This window comes from Filicampus tigris, chromosome 14 (assembly GCF_054856515.1).
Source record: "Filicampus tigris isolate MCC_2025a chromosome 14, RoL_Ftig_1.0, whole genome shotgun sequence".
Lineage (NCBI taxonomy): Eukaryota > Metazoa > Chordata > Actinopteri > Syngnathiformes > Syngnathidae > Filicampus > Filicampus tigris.
Window position 1 is genome coordinate 7,330,269 of NC_141230.1, and position 18,654 is coordinate 7,348,922.

General features: G+C 40.7%; 1 protein-coding gene across 1 annotated transcript in view; it reads right to left on the minus strand.

Moving 5' to 3' along the window:
• fer1l6 (fer-1 like family member 6) overlaps positions 1-18,654 on the minus strand; it is a 32,914-nt gene that overhangs the window by 4,375 nt on the left and 9,885 nt on the right. The window contains exons 15-37 of the mRNA XM_086052145.1: positions 16,818-17,022; positions 15,755-15,875; positions 15,570-15,670; positions 15,388-15,490; positions 12,558-12,677; positions 12,330-12,482; positions 12,096-12,252; positions 8,193-8,317; positions 7,967-8,101; positions 6,399-6,548; positions 6,202-6,309; positions 6,019-6,081; positions 5,628-5,726; positions 5,315-5,522; positions 4,201-4,313; positions 3,996-4,115; positions 2,959-3,004; positions 2,120-2,164; positions 1,812-1,921; positions 964-1,092; positions 755-889; positions 558-685; positions 311-481 (exon numbers count right to left, since the gene is read on the minus strand). Of these exons, the coding sequence (XP_085908271.1) occupies positions 311-481; positions 558-685; positions 755-889; positions 964-1,092; positions 1,812-1,921; positions 2,120-2,164; positions 2,959-3,004; positions 3,996-4,115; positions 4,201-4,313; positions 5,315-5,522; positions 5,628-5,726; positions 6,019-6,081; positions 6,202-6,309; positions 6,399-6,548; positions 7,967-8,101; positions 8,193-8,317; positions 12,096-12,252; positions 12,330-12,482; positions 12,558-12,677; positions 15,388-15,490; positions 15,570-15,670; positions 15,755-15,875; positions 16,818-17,022 (2,845 nt within the window). The remainder of the gene's footprint in view (positions 1-310; positions 482-557; positions 686-754; positions 890-963; positions 1,093-1,811; positions 1,922-2,119; positions 2,165-2,958; positions 3,005-3,995; positions 4,116-4,200; positions 4,314-5,314; positions 5,523-5,627; positions 5,727-6,018; positions 6,082-6,201; positions 6,310-6,398; positions 6,549-7,966; positions 8,102-8,192; positions 8,318-12,095; positions 12,253-12,329; positions 12,483-12,557; positions 12,678-15,387; positions 15,491-15,569; positions 15,671-15,754; positions 15,876-16,817; positions 17,023-18,654) is intronic.

Consider the following 18,654-nt stretch of genomic DNA (forward strand, 5'->3'; position numbering starts at 1 on the left):
TAAGCGTTTTAGTTCGAGACAATACAGTTATTTCCTTTTCCACTGGGAAGGGTACCAAAGTAAATAAACTATGCGTAACATATAACACTTCCATCATCCACATTAATCAGTGACCAAGAAGTAGCTCCGTGTCAAGAAGGTCTGTAATCGCTGACCTTAAGGGGAGCGCAAAACCCCTGCGTTTTATTGATTGTTAAATACTATATAACTATACCCAGAACGTCAAACTTGGTATGGTTTTACTGTTCAAACCTATACAGTGACAATCTGAACCTAACTGGAATGCTGGGATGGGATCGTTACCACTCACAGACTATACTCAGTTGGAAGTCCGCAGGTGGCTCGGTGTCGGCTGTAGAAGCGGTTCTCCAAGTCAATCCGGGTCTCCCCTATCAGGTCGTCCCCTCCCACCATGTCGTAGTCATAGATGATAACAGACAGCAGAGACTCCTGAGGAAATGTCACCTGCATCTCAAATGACCTGGCAGGAGGTAGAACAAATCAACTTGTGTGTACATCAAAACTGACATGGGGGGGGGGGGGGGGGGGACTCCAACCTTCCAAAGACGGGGTTCAGCTGTTTAGGGATGTAGTTCTCACGGTCTTTGATTTCATTCTTGCCGAGTTGAACGACGACATAAGGGTCTGCCTTTCCGTCCGGGTCGGCCGGGTGCAGGTTTGACGCCTTCAAGGTCAACGCAACAAAGAATAGTACGCAAAGACAACAAGGAGATCAGAACACAACACAACTTACAGAGACGATGTAAACCCGAATCAGGACTTGAACTGGGGTGTTTTGCGGAATCCCTCTATTGACTCTGAGATGTCCATCGTCTTCCTCCCACTCCCCTTCCTCATCCTCAGTAAGCTTATACAAGCAGAAGCGCCCCTAGAGAGGCGGAAATTCACGTTGTGGAGTACAGTAGGTCCGATGGCGACGGTCATTTGTCATGTTCGTCTCACCTTGAACTTTCCGACGAACCTCTCCTCTGTGGAGCCCTCGTCCTCGCTGGCCTTCCCGCGGAACAGCTCGTACGTGTTGACCCAGTCATCAAAGGGTCCGAACTCCGCCTCCAGCTCCTTGTTGTACAGCTGCAGAGTCCGGGGGTTATGAGGGTTAAGGTTAGTAGTCACAAGACTTCCATTATCCTTCCAGCAAAGCATTGTGATTTTAAATTACAGAATCAGACAATTCCCAGGATTAAAACCATCAATGATTGTTCCATAACCGTGCAAACAATATGATGGTCCATCTTTTCATACATCTCAAAGAGACTCAATGATTTTGAGTCCAACAAACAACAAAACCACAGTGCCCAGTGACTGCAGAGGCAGTTTCACTAACTTTTTGCAACTGAATTGGAATCAATGGGCGAGTTACCAGCTAAAGACTTGTTGACAGACAGATGCCTTGCTCCAAGACATCTTAACGACCGTTGTTTCACATTCAAAAGAATGACATCGTTCGTGGTTGGGGCATGCCTCCAACTAGGAGCTTAAATAGTTGGGTTTTCCCACATCAACTTAGGCAAGTCAGTCCGAATCACGCCTTGATACATGTACTGATGAAGTCTAGTCAGATGAGAGGTGAAATGTCTTCTAAGACAAACAGAGCAGTCCTGTTGCAATTGATTCAGTGCCCTGAGAATGAAATAACCTGGATGAATGATATAAAAACACCGAATCCAAAAGATCTTTAGATTCAACGGGCTATAAGCAGTCGAAGAGGTTTTTTTTTTCAGCTTTTTTCCTACAGCCAGATGTTGGTTAGATAGTTTATTTGCTGTATCGGGTTTTATGACCGCGAGTACCTGCAGCGTGGCGAGTTTGGTAGGCAGACTCAGGCTGCGGTTCAGGTTTTGCTCTGACGTTCCTTTTCCCTTCTGTTTCTTTTTCTTGTTTCCATCCGATGAGCTCGTCACTGACAGAACAAAAACACATGTCGGGTTTTGAGATGGGGATTAAAACAAAACAAAAAAACACTGTTCCTTCCTGGGGCAAAACAGCCATGCCGTAACAGAACCACACCACAATTCAATCTAACAACCTGAATCAACCAAGACCTAGTTGCGGGATTGACGCGCTTGCGCCACTCTCCCATTTCTACGTTTGTCCTTACCTAAAGAGTCTATTCCATCGCTGAGCAAGCTGTGGTACGGCAAAGCTGTAATACACAATAATGCTATGTGGGTATGAGGCAGATGGTTGGGTAAACCTACTACCAGTTTTATACTATTCTGTTTTGTCCTTCATCCAAACAAGGAGGAACATTCGAGCCAAGAAATGTACAGTGCATTATTTTAAACAGAGCCTTAGAACAGAACCGTGTGGCACACCTACCCCTCATAAAGCCAGCTGCTTCTATTAATACAGTCACTTTCGTACTTGTGCAAAACTTAATGAGGATTTATTTCCACAAGAGTTTACTATCTCCCTGCGTATTGCTTTTTAACACCATTATCCAACATAAGGCTCATTTTTGCTCCCATTACGGATGAATACATACAGGTGCATTCGAAACCGGTGTAAATGGCACTACCCTAACACTTCAACTCGATTTGCATCTGTAAAGTTAAATATAAAGTGTAACACAAAGGCAAAATGGGAGACCACGTAGCAGGCAGCGGTAGTCCATCAGGCCGTTAAACACTCAAAGCGGTTTCACGGTGATGGTTTTCATTTGTATTCACTATTTCTGGTTATTATTCACTTTGAATCTCTACGCTGACCCCCATGGAGTAGTATTGAACTGTTTGGTCCATATAGGTAAGCCTCCGAGGAGAGCCATCTTTCCACACCTCCACCCACAGAGAACGTTCTGAGCCAGTCTACACCCCCTGAACAGAGGTATAAGGCTTGCTTGCTTTTCAAGAAACCTTTCAAAAAACGTAACATTCCCACAATAACCAAGCAAACCTTTATTTCTGCCTTGAAACGTTAGCTCGAAGAGGTTCTCACCTTTTTCAAAGACTTGTGGGAACAAAGATCCTTCTGTTTGTTTGGTCTGTAATGACAACAACATGATAATTTATTTGAATTTGAGGGTTCAGTGGTACCTTGCACACACCAAAAAGAAAAATATGCCCTAATTTGAAGGCTTCACGAGACCACATTTTAGCCAGCATCTGTGGGGCCACGTACGACCTTGTGCACTTCCTAACCAGATGTGGGACAAAAATGCTATTTTAAATACGGACAAAATATGTGTACAAAAAAATGTGGCATGTATAAAATAGCCACTGTCCTAACCTAACAACAAAGACTTTGAAGCAAACAATAAAATAACCAAAATTACCACTCAAGGATGGCACAAAACTACTGAGCGACTAAGAAACCAATAAGAAGGGAAATAACTCATTTTGTAATTTTTTAAAACTAAAAATCAGCTTGCTCATAATTGTAATATTATTGATGTACAATGATTGTCCTGCATATAATTCCAAATCCGCAAAAAAATATTTGGCCTACCCACATTTCAGTAGGCCTATAGGGCGATATAAAGACCCAGTTTAAGCACAACCAAGCCATGTCTGCCATCTAGTCATGAATGGAGATTACAACTTAAATGTGCATATTCACTGACATTTTTTCCCTCCATTCCCCAGCCATTGTCATCATTAAAGTTGTAGAGAGTGTTAAAATGTTTTAAACAGAATGTTTTAGTGGAGCATAGCTGTTTGCGGGAAATGGGGTCAGAGTGCTGCCGCAAACAGTGAAACTCGGTGAGTAATTGACACCCCCAAGCCCCTCCCTAGTGAGGTAGTCACCCGCAAGATGGTAGCAAAGCACTATTTTTGTCAAAATGAAACTCCTCAACATAGTTCCTTGACACCAAGTTGCAGCTAAAGTAATATTTTCTTGGGCTTGACTAGAGCACAAAAACAGCAAATAATTGACTTTTGAGGAAGGGAAGATAGGTTCCACCCAACCAAAAAAAACTGTGACTACTTTTAGTGAATTCACAAACTGCGAACATGCGGGGGGGTTCGCTATACCTGTTTCTCTACAGACGCATAATATTTGGACCACCAGTCAATGACGCACTCTGCTGACTCGTCCGCGATGGTCCGCCTCCTTCGCTTGGAGGAACGATGGGTGCTCTTTTTGTGGCTATCCTGCATTTCATACAAACACAGACATATGATTTATATCAACGTAGACAAGCTATGATAACCATTCAGTATATTCATCGGGGGTCACCTTTTTCCTTTTAGATGAGGTTTTTTCAGGGGTCGGTTCTTCAACTGTGATAAGAACATCAGGAGTTGTTACCGCCACAGTGGAGCTAGTCTCTGCAGCATGCTGCCAAGATTCTGTTAGACAAGAGACAAATTAGAGTTAATGATACCATCCCTGGGCAAAACATATTTATTCAAAACGTATCAGAATGGATTTACAAAATAATATTTGTAATGAAATGAAAATATACATATATCTTACTTTGTACTTTGTGCATAATGCTAACGCTCAACACTAACAACTACCAAGTGATTAAATTAATTTTTAACTAATCAATCGCAAAATTTTCCATAACTGATCACTATTAATCAAATTTTTCAACCACAATCTGTTTCGAAGCTTGGAACCAAAATTCACTTGATTAAAATCTTGCAATTAATGTGGAAACAAAAGTTTTCGATTCAAAGACTTCTCTAAGCTTTCTTTGATCCCTGAATATGATTATTTTCCTGTAAAATGCAACTGTTGAATGATACACCAAAGACATACCGCTACAACTAATATGGTATTTGAATTTGGCTTTGCAAAGTGCGCAAATTATTTTGGATTTCTCCAATGAGCCATCGAGCAACATTTTAAAGTAAAACTATGTAAAAGTCCATCTTTGTGACAGTGGCTCTCCTCTAAGTTTGGCGGCAAAGTGAGCAGAGGGAAGCTGCCACAGGAACTAAATAAAACTGAGTTAGCTGAGTTAATTTTTTTTTTAATGCATTCTAAAATTTTGCGTTATAAAATTGTAATGTCCATAGTTAACGCTTTAACTTTGGCAGCCCTAATATAAATACATTTAAGTAAAAGTAAACAAAAAAGTACAACAATCGCAAAATCTAGATGAAAAAAGGAAACATAAATGTGGAATAGATGGAATAGAAGAGCTGTATTTATAAAAACAAAACTAAGAAAAATAGTTTTTCCATATTGTCGCTGTCCTGTGAAAAACATGTGTGTCCATTTTTGTCTTTTTCTTTCGTTGTTTTCAAAACGAGGACGCCCCATTAACGTAACAATTTAAAAACTGACATACTGGACATACGTGTTTTTCACAGGACAGCGACGATACAGTATGTAACATTACCATCAGCTCTTTGTGGTCCCGGGGTGTCCGTGACTGCAGGTGGCGTGTGCGTCTGTGTGGAGGCAGGCGGAGCTGGGGGAGCGATGTATTTGAAGGTCATCAGGTTGTTGATGACGTGGTTCCCAACCAGCGTGCTGCGACCAAAAGCCCTCCAGTCGACAACGGTGATGCTAAGCGGCGGGTGGAGGTGCTCGTTCTCTGGTAACTCCTACAAGAGGAGAAAAAGGGAAGTATTTCATTGCAGGAATTGTTTCTTTACAGATAGTAAGCTTATCGAAACATCTGGAAAAAAGATGAGGAAAAATGCACGGACCAGCTCAATGGTGTCAACCAGGGTGGTGAAGTTGGGATTGGACTTGTACCGTTGAATGACAGAAGAACGCAACGTTTTGCCAGCACATTCTATGAACACCTGCAAACACAATGTGGTTGACTATTTTTTTTTTTAAAAGGTCGTGTTGAAAAACGATTGTTTTAGTGTCATTGTTCCACTGCATGTTCAAGTGTTTTTTTTTCTTAAATTAAATATTAATGTAAATATTATAATATAAACCAGAGATGGGCAATTTACTGTAATTGATAGAGGTGGCCACAGTTTTCTCCATCAGCGCTACTTTTTGAATACAATAAAAATACAAAATGTAGATAAAATGAATAGAACTATATATCGAGTGTATATATAAAAATTGGTAATTAGTGCGTACCTGAGGGCGATCAACAGACAGTAACTGAACCTTCTTAAGCTCTCGTAGACCCCAAAATAACACCTGGTGGAGAGTAATACTTGATTTGATGGATATATACAGTGTTTGGATGATATTTTGTAGTTTTAAGAAGCAATTTTTTGCTGTTTTAAAGAATTGTTTTGAGAACACACACACACACACCTCTAGCCTGTATGTACTGAGAACAGGTCTGATGTTTTCAGGCACTGTGTAGATGCCTCCTTCCTGTTCATCTAAGGGAGGCAGACTCTGCTCCCCAGACATGGGAATCTACACATGGACAACCACAACTTCCTATTTACTGATTTTCAATCAAATGTATGGAGAAAAAAACCCCAGCAAGAGGCACATGTGCTGACCTGTACCAGCTCGAAGGCAGCCAGCAGCTCCCCTCCTGATTGGCTGGCGTAATGTAACGGGCTGTACTGCAGCGTAGGTGGTGCGTAGGACTCCGAGAGCAGGCGGACCTCAGGCAAGGCTACAGTTGCCCCCAAATACTCCGCCTTGCCCTGCACATGACATTTGTATAACAAAATCCTTCAGACACAGTCGTTCTCAAAGCGGGATTCCGAAATCCACTGATAATTTGCAATTAAATACGTCATATGGAAATATGGGCGCTGTCTGTAAAATAAACATACTAAACCAATTACTTACTATAAATCTCTGCTATAAGCTTGACATGCAGTATGACGTAAATCTGAATCTGAATTGCTACATGCATGCAGCATTTAGCTGTCCCGCTCTCTTCTCGTCTTCTTTGGGAAGCTGAGGCAAGGCGACTTCGGCAATATATTCGCGGCTTGGAAGCACCTCCCTCGGGTTGAAGTTTCCAACATCAACATAAATCACATGCCAAGTAAACATTTTTGACTGGCAAACACGTTTGCACATATCTGCAAGTACGTCCCAATGTATTTGCAAATACTTGTAAGTAAATACGTTAAAACTGATGATAATGGGGGCAGCGTGGCCCAGTTGTAGAGTAGTCATCTCGTTACCCAGAGGTTGTGGGTTCGATAGCCGGCCTCTGTGACCATGTCCAAGTGTCCTTGAGCAAGATACTGAACCACCAGTTGCTTCTGTGCTGTGTCATCAGTAGGCGAATGAGGAGTCAGTGTGAATACCTTATAGGTGGGAAAGCCCAGTTCACATGTGCAGTAAGGATTGTGTTTCTTCTGTGATGTTAGTTTCTGTGTTTTCCCTGATGGCCTATTTTTCACTCAAAAACTTTCTTTGTATATTTTTTGGAACAGGAAAAGGAAACTAGCCTGCATTTTCAATTTTGTCAATTTGTTTTGGAGAAATCAATAACTAACTACCCTCGTCACACCGCTTTTTCTTATGCAATGTGGACACGCCCCTCTCCCTCCCCCATATCTAGGTGTGATGTCAGTAGAGGAACTGGACAGTTTGTACAAAATGGTGCTCAATCAGCACCAAAGTTTATATGGCCACTTACTTTTGCCCATTTCAACCAAAATATCACAACAAATTATACTCATTATAAGAGAAGGACAGTTTATTTTAAAGTGGGATGATTTGATTCAATTTGATTCCGAGTCATTACGGTACGACTCAGTTCGAGAAGGTATGATGCAATGATTTTGTTGTTGTCATGCAGCAATATAAATGAGCTCATCAGTAGGTTACTGTAAACGTGGCATTTCCTTCAAAGACATATTTCTCCAATAAAAGACGATTCGAAACGTATCTTAACTTTAAAGTGCTATAAAGTGCTGTACTTTAAAGTGGAAAAATTCTGATTCAATTTTTTTTGCCACACCCGCTACTATATACCCATCTTAAAAGCTACATTCTTTAGATATATTTATGATTTTTCTCAAAAGTATGCATGGTGTCGCTCTATCTGATATCTATGATCTATTTTTTATCTACGATATCTAAGTTTGGCTATCATTCTTACCAGTGCGTCATCGTCATATACTTCAATGACGAGTCTTGGCGGTTCCTCCTGGATGTGTTGAAGATTTCCACTCAGCACGATATGACTCATCTGCAAGCACTGATTCCACGTGGGGCTGAGAGTCTGACTGATCACCTGATGTACACGATAAACAAACACAAGTATGCTGACTACGAACACCATACATAGCTGCAGAAGGTAGTTGTATGTTATTTCTATTATTTACGTTGGTGGTCTGGCTATGTGACAAGTACGTGACCCGAGCAAAAGGGTCCGAAAGGCCAGAGTTGTCGCCTGCAATCAACCCGCGAGCTTGATACATGTGACACCTTAACTGGAACTGATGCTGCTCTGCTCACAGAGAAAAAACATAAACACACACAGACACATACGAATGAGCACTGAATAATTTTAAAATAGGTATATATACTGAACTAAAATATAAACACTTTTTTTGGCTTCCGTTTTTCATGAGCTGAACTCAAAAAGATTGAGGACTGTCTTATGTAAAAGCCTATTCCACTCAAATATTGTTCTGAAATCTGTCGAAATGTGTTAGTGAGCAATTCTTCATTCATCATGCCGACTAATCGGCATCCTGATATGCCTCACCTGTGAGGTAGATTGTGGCAAAGCACAACTTAAAAATCCTCAACTCACTTCAACATATCCTCGGTGCATAACACGTTCAAATTTTCACATTAATTGTATGCCTGACGCGGAAACACAATTAAGGTAAAAATAAAAACATAATTAAAAATGGAAAAGTGTTTTTCACAGGTGGCAAAGCACTAAATGACGTTCCTCATCTTGTCTGCTGGTGTGTCCTCTGTTGTTGACTTGGCAGTGTCAGACCACTACTGTGTCTATTTTAACATCGCCAGTTTTAACCATCTAGCAGTCCCGGTCAGAACAGTGAAGAAACGCTACCTATCTTCTGAGGTGGCAGCAAATTTTATCGAGATCTTAAAAAACACTCCTGCTGACATTTTACCTGCACCCTGTGATCTTATTGTTGACAATTTTAACCTACATCTTAAATCATCATTAGATTCAGTAGCTCCACTTTTAATTAAAACAACAAAAACAAAGACTGTACCCCCGTGGAGAAACAATGCTATCAAAATATCAAAGAGAAAATGCAGGAGTGCAGAGAGGAGGTGGAGAAAAAGTAAACTTACAGTACACTATGAAATTTTATGCGAACAACTGAAATCTTACAATAAAACAGTAAAACTGGCAAGATCTTCCTATTTCTCAAACCTCATTACAGTCAATAAAAACAACCCCAGGGTTCTCTTCTCCACCTTTGAACTTTTAACTAGTTCTGATTTTAATAAGTCCCCACAGAGACCAACAGATGCTCTCTGTGAGGACTTTGCAGACCACTTCAGAAGTAAAATCGATGACATAAGATCCAGTCTTTTAGCCCGTCAAAACACAAGTTTTAATAAACCCGGACAATCATATTTACATGAGGAAACACTGGAAAGTTTTGCCCTGGTTGATGCAAGGACACTTGTTCGAGTTTTCTCCCAGGTAAACCCAACAACCTGCCTTTTGGATCCAATTCCCACATTTCTTTTTAAGACATTTTATGGATTTTTTGAAGAACAAATTTTAAATATAGTCAATTGCTCTCTTCAGACAGGCGTCTTCCCCGCTGCCTTTAAAACGGCGGTGGTGAAGCCCCTTCTGAAGAAGAGCGGTTCTGACCCGAGCGTTTTTAATAACTACAGACCCGTATCCAACTTACCGTTTTTAAGTAAGATTTTAGAAAAACTGGTTTTCATCCAGTTGAATCATTTTTTAAATACAAATAATATTTTTGAGAAATATCAATCTGGTTTTAGGATGAACCACAGTACGGAGACTGCTCTTTTAAGGATCTTAAATGATATTAGGTGCACTGCAGACGTGAGAAAACTCACAGTCTTGGTGCTACTGGATCTAAGCGCTGCTTTTGATACAGTAGATCACCAAATTTTATTAAATAGACTTAAAAATCTAGTGGGCATCTCTGGTACTGTTTTTGACTGGTTTTATTCCTATCTCACAGACCGATATTTCTTTGTAAGTATGGATACTTGTTCCTCTAAAACTCATGAAATCAAATGTGGGGTTCCTCAAGGTTCGATTTTAGGCCCCTTACTTTTTAATCTTTATATGCTTCCCCTCGGGGATGTCATCAGGGGACACGGCATCAGCTTTCACAGCTATGCTGATGACACGCAGCTGTATATTGCCGTTTCTCCTGATGACACAGGACCCATTGATACCCTTTTAAATTGCATTTTAGATATCAAGTCATGGATGGCAGATAATTTCCTACAGCTCAATGAGGACAAGACTGAGGTTTTAGTTATCGGTCCCGAAGGTCAGAGAGAGAAGCTTTTACCAAAACTACACATTTTTAATCCCTCACACTGTGTGAAGAACCTTGGCGTCATTTTTGACTCTGAGCTCAGTTTTATTCCTCATATTAAAAATGTAACCAAGATTGGTTTTTATCACCTTAAGAATATCGCCAGAGTCCGCCCGTTTCTCTCTCAGGCTAACACGGAAGTGCTGATGCATGCCTTTATTTCCTGTCGTTTAGATTACTGTAATGCCCTGCTCTCTGGCCTCCCGAAAAAGAGCATTTCACCACTGCAACTACTGCAGAATTCAGCCGCTCGGGTGCTGACGAGAACCAGAGGGCGGGAGCACATTACGCCAGTTTTGAAATTGCTGCATTGGCTCCCTGTGTGTTTCAGGATCGATTTTAAAGTACTTTTATTAGTTTATAAATGTGTTAATGGTCTTGGGCCATCTTATTTATCTGATTTGCTTTTATCATACCAGCCCTCGAGGATCCTGAGGTCCTCTGGCGCCGGCCTTTTATTTATTCCAAGGGTGAGGACCAAAATGCATGGCGAGGCTGCATTCAGCCATTTTGGTCCTCACCTTTGGAATAGCCTGCCAGAGGATGTCAGGTCTGCAGAGACTGTTGATATTTTTAAGAGGAAGCTCAAGACACACCTTTTTAGTTTGGCTTTCAACAACTTTTAAATAATTTATCTTTTCTTTTGATTGAAGATAATTCTATGTTTTGCTTTGAATGTTTTAAAGCACTTTGAGTTGCATTTTTATGTATGAAAAGTGCTATATAAATAAAATGTGATTGATTGATTGATTGATTGATTGATCTTACTTCAACACGCAGTTGTTCCTTGGCACCAGGATGCGATGCCACAAGATGGCCCCAAAGCAACACTTTTATTGCTTTGGCCTGAGCACAAAAACAACAACTAGACTAACAGAAGATCGGTTCAGACTTTGACTTTACTACTGTATTAGTGTATGCTATTGATACACTATATTATGCAATTTGGATGATGTCATAAACTGGTGTAGCAGTCTGACATGAAAGTCCAAAAATGAACGTGTTCAAAGCCAGGTATGCTTGAAATCAAAACTTCCTGCAGTGTGCTAAGAGCAAATACTGATAGTTCACTCAGCCCTTTGTTTGCAAGAGAATATTGAAGGTCATGGTACTCCACTGTTTCGTATTGGAGCGCTTAGTACCTAAGCACCAAGCACTTATCACTAACGTAAAAATAAGACCAAAATAAATGATTTCATGCAAAGTGATTAATTGGAAAGGGAAAAAATAACTCTCAAAGTGGGTCAGTATTTGGTCATTCCGCTGGACCATAATTTGAGAACCACCTAGATGCAAATAAACTTTTCAAGATAAATTTCTTACACCGATTCCGAATCTGCCCTCGTTTTTTACTCTTGCATATCAGGTTTTCATAATAATATGATAATAATATAAAAATAGAATATGTCACATTTAATAATACGTATGAATTAAAGGTTAGGTTCAGCGAAAGGTGGATTTTTTTTTCTAAAGCATCAGTTACAATGCATGGTAAAATCTTAACTTACCTAACCCTTAACCCTAACCAAAAATGAAAATATCTGAAAAACCTGATGTGCTAGAAAAAAGTCAAGACATATTTGAAATCAGCATAAAAAAAAATACATTTAGGGACACATAAAGCTATCTCTGATAAAAATAAAAATAAAATTCTGTTGACAAGTGTAATAATTCAGAGGAGTCATAATACTGTGCCTCTGTCACCTGTACATGTCAGGTGAGTTGGGGGACTGCTGGCATCAGCGTTGAAGCCTTCAGGCAAGTCATCCAGCATGTGAGCAGAGTCCTCGCAGGATCCAAACCACAAATACACATCCACTTTGGCCTGCACAGAAAATCCTGTAACACGCTTCCCTGGCGGCTGCGAACATACACGCAGACACGTACACGTGATTAATTGCTGCCAAGTATGTTTGATGTTGCGTCTAAGTTTTGTACCTTGAGGAAGAGCGTAACTAACTTTCCGCAGTGTACTCCTCGAGCCTCCCGACTGCTGCAGAAGACGACATCTCTGGCCGGGAGCCGAGTGTACGCGACGCGCTTGTTGTTGCTCAACAACCACACAAAGATGTCTGGCACTGTGTGTTGAGGCTGCATGTCACAGCGACTGTTCATCAACACCTGGTACGGTCATTTTTTAAAAATTGTTAACAATGCATCCTGTACCTCCTCCACCAGGAAGCGGAGCTTCTGTGTGAGTTTTGTTGCGTCCTGGAGTGCTTCTTTCACGCCACTTGACTTCCTCTTCCTCTCTACCAGAGACTGAGCATCTCCAATCATACTTTCCTGCAAACACGCACACATAAAAAGGACCCGAAGCTAAAACTTCAGCTCGCTCGGAGAGTGCTCGGTTCAGCTATGCATGTCTTTTTGCGTGACTGACTGTTGTTATGAAAGTGGGTGTTAACCCCTTTAATGGCCGGACCAAGAAATTGTCATTGAAAAAAAAAATTCTTTACAGTTCCTGGTTATTTGGGACACAAATAATCCCAAAATAAACATGTACATAAAAAAAAACAAAAAAAAACTCAAATTATAGTTTTTATGAACCTGTGCCAAACTGCATCGCTGGGCAAAAAATGCGTTTTGGTTACAAAATATGCCGAGCCATGTGAAATCTTGTTTTGGGATTATTGTCTATTTCAAAAGAAATTTCACATCAATCTTGCTCATTTGGCCACAAACAATAAATAAGCAAAGACATTTTCATAAAATAGCAATACTTTGAACTACTTTGGGATTCAGGCAACATCAGTTGTCTTTCTTGTGGTATGTTGCAAAGCATGGATTGCTTGCCTTGAGACAGACGAAGGATGTACATGTAGGATGAAATCCCACTGCATTGCTAAGGAGGTTACACACTTGTTGTCATTCTACTTGACCGCGACAATCCCCTCTGAAGATCTGTAGTCAAATTCTCCTCTGCCTTTCTTGTTCAGCTCATTGTCCTTCATCAAGTGAGCTCGCCCAGTGCATTTTTCAAGAGCTGTGCCGATGCGTTGCACACCAAAGCTTGATTCCAGATCCTTGAGCAGGCTGTAACTGGTGAAGAAGTTGTCGCAAACGACAACAGACAGTCTTGGCTCGGGGATGGTCCGCCCCACTTTGGCTCCCAGCAGAAGCTTCTTTTCTTCCTCACTTAGTGTGACGTTGAAGAAGGTGGAAGCTCCTTGGATGAGTCCAAAGGTACTGGTACCGACTCGAAGCCGATTTTGAAGCCAAAACGATGAGGTTTGTTTCGGATGAACTGACGCAGATTTCCTGCTTGAAAGTAGTTGGGATTTCGAGGCACTGCTTTCGCAACATGCCAAACAGTGAGCGGATCTTGTAGAAACGATCGGGGGGGCTCTCTGCAACTTGCCGGTTGACATTGGATGAAATGACTTAGCATCTTGAAGCGGTTTCGTGGCATGATTTCTGGAATCGCGGGGAAACGTGATTCCATGGCCCAGTAGTCTTCAACGGCAGGAAATTCAAAATCTCCCGTGAATAGTAACATAGCCAGGAAGTGTTCCATCTCTGCAATGCTTGTGTTGATTGGATTTCCCATTTGTTGAGCAGAATAAAGATTGGTGTGGTAGACAATGTGCCTGATCATCTGATTGGTGAAAATCCTTCTGAAGTTGGCGAAAGGTGTCTTCCCTTCTTTAGGGAGCTCAAATATTTTTTTCTGGATCCAGGAATGGCTCAACTAGATACTTGATCTGCAGGCAAAGGTGTTGTTGATATTCAACAAGGTCCATCAACTTGCCTTTGTCTACAGAAATCAGAAAGGTTCGGTGACTAATTCACACGTCATGCTTTGGTTTAGACAAGATAATAAGGCTCGCTACAAGGATTGCATTTGAATGGTGGGACAATCATGAGTCTTTAGAGTCACTGAAACACAAGAAATGAATACTGAAGCTACTTTCTGTCTTCAAATTCACCTATTGACTGAGATATCCATGCACAGAATGTTTGCAGAGGCAGATAACGTGTATATCCTGTTGCTACATTCTAATGCCTAATTCGTCCAGAGTATCCGTTTGGCACAGCTTGTTTTTGCAAAATTATTGCTTCCCTATTTTTTGTTTTTTTTCTTCAACAAGTTACCTGATTATGTTCAGTAGTCATTCCTAAACCACAATGTGACAAAAAAAAACATACCTTTGAAAAACCAACCAGAAATATGTTATAAGCGAGGGGTAGGTTTCGAAAAATTTCCATCTTGCAGAATTCTACTTAAAGTGCATAATGCCTCTCTCCAAAAAGTCTTTAAGTGTTCTTTTTGTGCATAACACATGTATACCAAGTATAAGAGAAGGTTTAATGAGTTAAAGTTCACTTCCAAGCAAATGTCTATATTTTAAAACAATCTAAAGTTAGTGTGCCGAATGGATACGGTGGCCATTAAAGGGGTTTTAAAGTAGAAGTCAATCCAAATATATATTTTTTCAAGATTATATTCTATGCAGGCCACTTGGGGGGATTGGTGGCATCCCAATTTAGGATGAGGCTGTAACATAGAGGTTGGGGAAACACTGCAGTATCATATCATGTTTGACTTCAGAGGTTGCATTATTTTATTAATTTTAAAGCAACACTGTGTCATCTGTCAGTTTTTGTTGATTATGGCGGCGCCATGTGGACAAAAGCGGTGGTGTTTTGACAAAAATCAACCACATTTCCCATGCGTGCCAGCGCGTAGGGTCGTGAAATCCTGAGCCGTCCTCATAGCGAAAGGAGGAAGTGAGTATGCCGCAAAGCAATTCAGGACATTTGTATTTTTTTTTGTGTGCCAGGGTTGATCCCATCATCCTCAAAGTTGCTTTGTGCCAGTAAAAACGATACAGACCCCCCCCCAAGGGCATGAAGTCCCATTCAACTACTGTACTTGTACATTGTTTCACAAAAGAGTTGTGAAAAAATTTTATTAACGTCGATTTCTTGCCCACTGCTGCTTTAAGTGGTAGTGTGCCTATGTTTTTTCAGTGAGTATTTTGTTTTCTCCTACCAGTTCCTGTTTGCACATTGAGAGGCGTTTCCTGTCCAGTTGCGTCAGGTAGTTGACCTTACACTGAGCCTTCAACTTGGCCTCTGCTGCCGCTATGAAACGCCTGAAAAAGACACAATGTTTCATGGACCACATTTAAGTTAATGCTGCACTCTTCACACCCCGGTGATTGATTTGTATACCTGGCATCGATGCAAAATTCTTTGACTGTTGTTTTTAGTGTCTGCTCGGCCCCAGGATAAGACTTCTTGTAGAGTTCAGCTGCCTTGGTCACTCCTTCCTCCTGTAAGTGGATTTTAAGTACCAAATATTTGACCATATGGTGGTAGTGCAACATTTCTGTGTTTGTTTGTGTGCGCGCACGTACAAAGAGGGCTGCTATGTTCTCCAGCATGTTGGAGTTGTACAGCCGATAGGTTCTGTCCTCCCATTGACTCGACACATTGATGCACGGCTTCTGTTTCTCCAGAGGCAAATACATGTAGTACCTATGGTATACAAACACACACCTAATCATTATATATGAATTGTAAATATATAAATAGAAATAAATATATAATATGTAATTAAATAAAGAAATGAGTACACCCCAACAGGCTTGTAAGAACATCTTTCGTTTCCTTTCGGAATCAAGAATCATTTTCTATTGAATACTATACGACAAAATACTCCCACAAATGTGGGCCGTTGAATGCAAACGAGATTTGTTCGTTTGTACACATAAAACAAACATTTTTTTAACAAATTTATTAAAGATCATGTTGCACAAATAATTGGACCCCGAAAAAAAGACTGACAAGTTGCTCTTTCCAGGCCGAGCAGACATGTTGCTGTCTATAAAAGTCATGGCGGTCATACAAAATACTAGATATAGTTGATTTTGTTGTGGGCTGTATTCATTTTTTTGCATTCATAAAATTGATTAAACTTAATATTTTGACATTTATATGTTATATTATCAACCATACTTTCATGCTATGAGTTGAACACATAATATACAAAAAATATTTTGTCAACATTTTGTAAATTGTTCTTAAGCTCATTGAGATACTGAATAAATCTTTACATTTTTCAAGGGGGGTGTACTCATATGAGCACTGTATGTATATATATATATATATATATATATATATATATATATATATATATATATATATATATATATGTCTGCATATTGACAGGAAGTGGCGTGGCTTGTGCTCTAAATTGAATAAGGAAAAAGCATATTGTTATCATTTTATTCTATTGTACAATTTTGTAGCATACTTATTTAGTGTTGTTTTTATGCTTGACAGGTCATCTGTTGAAAGTATTACCTTTATTCCCTTGCATGTAACAGGAAACAAAGTTGAGTTTCAAATCACTTATTTTGCCAGAGATATTCTTGAAATCTCTCTGCATTAGAAATTTTCCCTCATTGCAGCATCCACCTGTTTCCTTCGACGGGGAGTGGTTTCTGGGGACGTGTGGTGGACTTAGAGCTCCTGCTGAGGTCTTGAGATTCTCTGGGTAACAGTGGGGAGGAAGGGGAGGTCCTGTCTGGGAAGTCCTGTGTCTGTCTCCTGCGGCTGAGGACGGGACTCGGGGTGCTCAGGCCGGTCTGCCCCGCAGGCTCCTGCACGTTACCGGAGTTACCTTGTTAACAAAACATAGCAAAGACACATGGCCACTTATATGCTGAAACCAAATGTATGAGACCGTTTCAACCACATATGCACCAATAGTAATAATAATTAAAGCTGCAAACTAAATGGCACAACCTGGCCACACACATTCATAGTAATGAGAAAGCACGAGTGAAAGTTATAAATTAAACGACTTCCTTGTTATTGAAGAAAATGTCTGATACATTTTAGTGCAGTTGACAACAATTGACCATCAGTTGTTTTACAAAAAAATGTTTCAAGTGGAAGTCAATGCAAACATTTCTTTTTTTCAAGAATATGTTCTATGCAAGCCCACTAGTTGAAACAGGGCATTCTGATAAATATTGCGTTTGTGGAATAAGTGTTAATCCGCGTATTTTTAGCCCTCTCTGGGGGCGGACATTTTGTATTCTGAAAATGACATCACAACTGCTCACAACGACAAATCACGGCTCAGATTCAGAAAACAGGTCAGCCGTGATTGGTCGTTGTGAGCAGTTGTGATGTCATTTTCAGAAGACAAAATGGCCGCCCCCGCAGAGGGCTAAAAACGGGTGCATTTTGCTGCTTAACTTATATTCCACAAACGCAAAATCAATCAGAATGCGGTTGTTTCGACTGGTGGGCCTGCTGGGAACATAGTCTTGAAAAAAATATGTTTGGGTTGACTTACGCTTTAAATCCTATTTGTCAGATAGCATATTCATCCATCCTTTATCTATACCGCTTATCCTCACAAGGCATGCTGGAGCCTATCCCACTGTCTTCAGGCAGTAGGATACCCTGAATTGGTTGCCAGCCAATCGCAGGGCACACAGAGACAAACAAACGACCACACTTACAATCACACCTAGGGGCAATTTAGAGCGTCCAATCAACTAACCAAACATGTTTTTGGAATGAGGGAGGAAACCGGAGAACCCGGAGAAAAAGCACGGGGAGAACATGCAAACTCCACACAGGGAGGCCGGAGCCGGGATCGAACCCACAACCTCTGAACTGTGTATGTGGACGTGTTAACCAGTCGACCACCAAGCCGCCCAGATAGCATATTGTATGTGAATATTGGTACCGGTGATAAAGACATCTGTAATATTTTTTATAATGTTGTTTCGACGTGAATACGGTATGCTTTTTTGGTTTTTAGACCTTTGGCCTTAATTAAGGCATTTTGGACACTCAAAATTCAAGACATTTTAAGAATCCACGAACACTCTGGTGAAGTTATAAAGATTCTTTTCATAATATACAAGTGTACATCACACTATGGTATATGCCAGAGGTGGGCATTTTACTCAATTTTGCAGGTCCGTCATTCGTCATCCGTCAGCGGCCAGGCTACATGTCCGTCATTCGTTAGTCCATAATTTTTCGTGACGAGCTGAATTATATTCGTCAGACCGGCAATCTGCCAGTCAGTCCGTCATTTAAGTCCATCTGTTAGTCTGTCAATAGTCCGTTTGTCCATGAGCCGGTCCCCGAAATAACGTCAAAATTTAAGGACCGTCAGTGAAGGACACGGTTAGTGACAATTACATTGACGGATGATTTCCCACTTCTGTCATTCGTCAATCCGTCTATTTTAAAAGGTGCCCTGTCAACGGCCGCTCCATCAGTCTGA